General features: G+C 36.3%; 1 protein-coding gene across 1 annotated transcript; it reads right to left on the reverse strand.

The window, feature by feature from the left end:
- Positions 1–257: 257 nt before the first annotated feature.
- LOC111398244 lies at positions 258–1,119 on the reverse strand. Its single transcript, XM_023025170.1, has 3 exons — positions 949–1,119; positions 763–824; positions 258–519 (listed from the first exon to the last, which is right to left on the reverse strand). The coding sequence occupies exons 1-3, from the start codon at positions 1,117–1,119 to the stop codon at positions 258–260; spliced, it is 495 nt and encodes a 164-aa protein (XP_022880938.1).
- Between the last annotated feature and the right edge of the window lie 1,319 nt (positions 1,120–2,438).

Genomic DNA, 2,438 nt, shown 5'->3' on the forward strand with positions numbered 1-2,438 from the left:
ATAATTAACTGTTAGTCGATCAATATCAATGCATTCTTTAAAAAGACTATTTTCAATGAACATTATCCTCAAAAGAATATCACCTATCTATGAAATATTTGTATGTAATTCTATTGGTCATTTTAGTGTAATGCATCCAAGCTGGCCCATCTCCTATGGTTGTGACCCTGTCCTCCACAACGTCCGCATTTTGCTGTCAGTCTCCATTCTCTGGATGATCTCTTTCTTTTCTCCGTAGGCCTTCCACAACTCCTCTTCTAGTTAGGAGGTAACACTGTTTCTCGTTGTATTTCTTCCGGCACTGTCCATTCCTCTTGATTTCCTACAAGATATACAGAATCTTGGTACGCATTCAAGTACGCATCTTTTGTGTAATAATAAGAACAGTAATCATACGGATCTCTTCTTGTGTTTGCAATTATAGCCAAAGCGTGTGGACACGGTAACAAATCAACTTGTAGAATCTTGCAAGTGCACGTTCGTTGCTCAATATCGACGACAAACGTCGATCTTTCATTGCTGACAGAAAATATTGTCTAGTTTGAAGGAGATACATGTGTACATGTAATAACAGTCAGGTCACATGTAGTTGTATATAGGTCACATATACTCCAACGTATCGATCGTACATGAATGACTCATATCCCTGAGTTCATTTACAGATTCAAGAAGCATGTTACACATGTAATCCAGACCTCACATGGCAGATAGACATGTATCAGAGTACAAAATTGACAGAGAGTACACAGTTACATCACATACCACATCACATAGGCCACAGATTTAGATATCAGGTTACACAAATTTGTTCTATTTACAGATAGCTATGAAACAGAATACGAAACTTCAAACTTAGTTTACCAACCAGATCTGTTACATTACAGTTCAAGATACTGATACTTACGATGGGTCACATATACATCTGAATGTTAAAATATAGAAAATTACCCTCAAGTTCCTCAAATCCATGCTCATTTTCCTAATCTCTTTCTCGTACTTGCTCGACAACTTTGTGAAAGTTTCATGCGCATCATATCTGTGTCTACAAAACCACGATTGTATGGTTTGCCGGAATGACTCCAGCAAGGATACAATAGGGTACTTTTTGGTTTCCTTCATGACCGCATTAACCGATTTCACAATGTTTGATGCTATTGTAGAATATCTATTTGTTGTCATATGTATTTGTGATTACTTTTCAGGTCCAATATCAGCCTGCAAACATAAATCAATTCAATGAACATCATATAAATACCATATGTGACCATTTATATGTATGTGAAATGAAATAAGATGTAGTACACTACCAGGTACAAAATAATCTTCTCATTCATCGTTGTCAGCATAGACATGTTATAATCATATTCTTCCAGTGTGTAAGCACGGACAGCCGAATTGAATGCTTGTGTAATGTTTTGGCCTGACTTTCTATAATATGATTTTAGATTTTACAGCAAATGATAAGAACAAATACCGTGACAAGCTCCTAGATACACATGTTTTATCGCATTCTTTATACTTGGTTGACGGTCCGACACAAAACACAGCCCTTCTCTATTTCTATACGCCTTCTTCAACTTATCCAAAAACTATCTCCAAGATTTGTCGTTCTCATTGTCTCCAATTCCAAAAGCAAAAATGAATATGTTATTATTTGCATCTTGTGTACATGCTATGAAAATAGTACCTCCATATTTACCATTCAAGTATGTACTATCAACAACAATTATCGATCTACAATGCTCACATCTCCGTATTGATGCACCTAGTGCCATAAAGTAATATCTAAACTTACTGTGACTATCAACCTCCATTTCTCTGACCGTACCAAGATTTTTCTGTCGGAGCATGTAGAAGAAACTTGGCCACTTACCAAATGACTCGGCTGGATCACCCCTAATCATTTTCAAAGTTTGCTCGCGAGATCTCCAAGCTTTCGAATAACTCAAATAAACCCCATAAGTATTCAACATCTCACTGCATATGTCATTTGGTGTATATATAGTAAGGAACGATGTGTACTTGTACTTAATTGTAGATGACACAACCTTAGATGACACTTGCCTATATGATCACAATACTACATTTGATGCACATGTGTGACTACCAATATTTCAAATCTTAAATAGATCTGTTTTACCCTATATCGATGATCTACATATCCAACTACATCCACCATTCGAACACCTCACAACATATTTTCTCTTGTCAGACCGTTCAACCATAAACTCAAACATGTTCTGTATGGCAAAAAATGACAAGCTCATTTTCAAAACATTTTTATCACGGAACACCCTTCCTTCTTCTATCTCTTTAGCATTCGCGATAGACATAACTATGACTTCAATGTCACAAATGTGACCCATTTTTTCATTTGATGCTTCACATATGTCTGATGACATGTCTTGCAATGTAAACATCTCACTGCTGAAATGCAC

The sequence above is a fragment of the Olea europaea genome, chromosome 8 (assembly GCF_002742605.1).
Source record: "Olea europaea var. sylvestris chromosome 8, O_europaea_v1, whole genome shotgun sequence".
In the NCBI taxonomy this organism is placed as follows: domain Eukaryota; kingdom Viridiplantae; phylum Streptophyta; class Magnoliopsida; order Lamiales; family Oleaceae; genus Olea; species Olea europaea.

Bases quoted from the DNA above. Each gene is read 5' to 3' on its own strand.
- LOC111398244 (XM_023025170.1), bottom strand. From the start codon at position 1,119: ATGAAGGAAACCAAAAAGTACCCTATTGTATCCTTGCTGGAGTCATTC. The intron at 825-948 runs GTAATTTTCTAT...TCTGTTTCATAG, and splicing joins TGGATTTGAGGAACTTGAGG to CTATCTGTAAATAGAACAAA. The intron at 520-762 runs GTATGTGATGTA...ATTTTCTGTCAG, and splicing joins TCTGTGGCCTATGTGATGTG to CAATGAAAGATCGACGTTTG.